The following is a 1,909-nucleotide window of genomic DNA, read 5'->3' on the forward strand; positions in this document are numbered from 1 at the left end:
ATATTTAACAGTATTAAAGACTGAAAGAACTAGTGATCATCAAAAGAACATTTTTAAATGCCGAAATTTTATTATTACGTTATAAATTTAAAATAAAATAAATTTTTTTCCAATTTAAATTTTTCCTCAATATTCAAATCGAATTAAATCGGCAATTACATAGAGAATTTTTTATCTGACGAAGCGACGTTACTTTGAAATTGTCAAAGTAATTTCACGGAAATATAATAAATAATGAAAACTGAAATACGTTTTCAAAGTGTAGACGGCGAGTAGTTAAGTCGTTCTGCTACATCGATTCAGAACTTCTATTTAAATTTACTTCGTCACGCAAGAGCACTTAGTTGTTCGTATAACATAACAAAAAAGTTTCTTAAATATGGACAGAGGTCAGATCATTGGATACGAATTCGAAAAGCCAGAAGATTGCAATAGAGAGAGATCAGCACCAGCTATCTAGTAAAGACTGACGATAAATAATAAAAGAGAATTCAAGATTTTGTTTACTCGATAACAGAACTTTCTTGAAATATTTTAGTTTACCCATAACAAATATTTTAAATGAAAGAAGATTAATCAATGAAGAAATTTATATTCTATTAATATAGAAATTTTTTTTTACGAAATAACGAAGATTTGAATAACATAAACGAGTTAAAAATGTGACAAAAAGGATACTTCTGATTTCATATTATGTGAAGAAGAATATAGCAAAAGAAAGTTATAAATAATTTCCAATAATCGTCCTTTTGAATTTTCCTTTAAAATTACAAAATCGAGTCTTGGAAGATATTCTCTGAAGTATCACGATAAACGTTTCTTTGATTATTTTGATAATCAAGGAAAACATTTAATGTTTCTTTAATACTTTCATCAAGAAATTTTCTTCAAACGAGTGTATATTGACTTAAAGAAAGAATAAAAAAAAAAAAGAAAAAATCATGTTGCCTATCACGTCAACATTTTACTTACACACAAGATGCGAGCAAGAATCTTCAAATATGGACGTATCTTCACGTTCCAGACGGTCTGTGTCACCAACCGTATGGGCTAATTTAACATACCACGGATTTCGAAACAGAAGTATAGAGCCGGGATTAGATCTCGAAGAGAAATTCGATAATACAGCAATAGAAGCTTGTCATTCTTTATACTTTCTATTAGACTTCTTTCATCAGTACTACATTCCTTCAATTATATTACTAGGATTGATAGGCAATCTGTTGTCTTGCATTGTGTTCCTAAACACACATCTAAGGATACGAAGTTCCAGTTACTATTTGGCCGCACTGGCCACGGCCGACTTCACTTTCTTGGTTACTTTATTGTTAGTTTGGTTGAACAACACGTTAGGATGGAAAGTGTTCAATAAAGATGGCTGGTGTGAAACGTTAGTCTACGTGAGCGCTGTTTGCAGTTCTCTTAGTGTATGGTTAATCGTTGCATTTACCGTGGAAAGATTTATAGCGGTTCAGTATCCTCTGCACAGACCCCATATATGCACCATAGCGAGGGCAAAGACTATCGTATTGGTGTTGGTGATTTTAGCATTGGCCAGTCACTCGTACTCATTCGTGACGGCTGGAATGGTCATGAACAAAGACGGAGAGGAATATTGTGATATGAAAGTCGAGTACATGGAAACAATGAAGATAATCAGCATCATCGACAGTATAGCTAGCCTAATCGCGCCACTGGTTCTTATCATTGTGATGAACACCATGATCACGAGGAACTTGTTGAGGTTTAGCAGACGGTTCAAACAAACATCAAGCACGTCTACAGATTGTCCAAGCAGAGAAAGATCCGACATCAATTTGAATCAAATTCCGGTGAGTAAATGTTATTTAATGCTAGAAATATCATAGTCGTCAAAATGATTGATTTCACATTTTTTTTTTTTTTTTTT

The 1,909-nt window shown here is 32.8% G+C and overlaps 1 protein-coding gene across 1 annotated transcript in view; it reads left to right on the forward strand.

Moving 5' to 3' along the window:
• The first annotated feature begins 576 nt into the window (after positions 1 to 576).
• Positions 577 to 1,909, forward strand: part of LOC102674352 (thyrotropin-releasing hormone receptor-like) — a 12,001-nt gene continuing 10,668 nt past the window's right edge. The window contains exon 1 of the mRNA XM_006617182.2: positions 577 to 1,832. Coding sequence (XP_006617245.1) covers positions 942 to 1,832 — 891 coding nt within the window. The 5' untranslated portion in view covers positions 577 to 941. The remainder of the gene's footprint in view (positions 1,833 to 1,909) is intronic.

This window comes from Apis dorsata, unplaced genomic scaffold (genome assembly GCF_000469605.1).
Source record: "Apis dorsata unplaced genomic scaffold, Apis dorsata 1.3 scaffold_293, whole genome shotgun sequence".
Classification (NCBI taxonomy): Eukaryota; Metazoa; Arthropoda; class Insecta; order Hymenoptera; family Apidae; genus Apis; species Apis dorsata.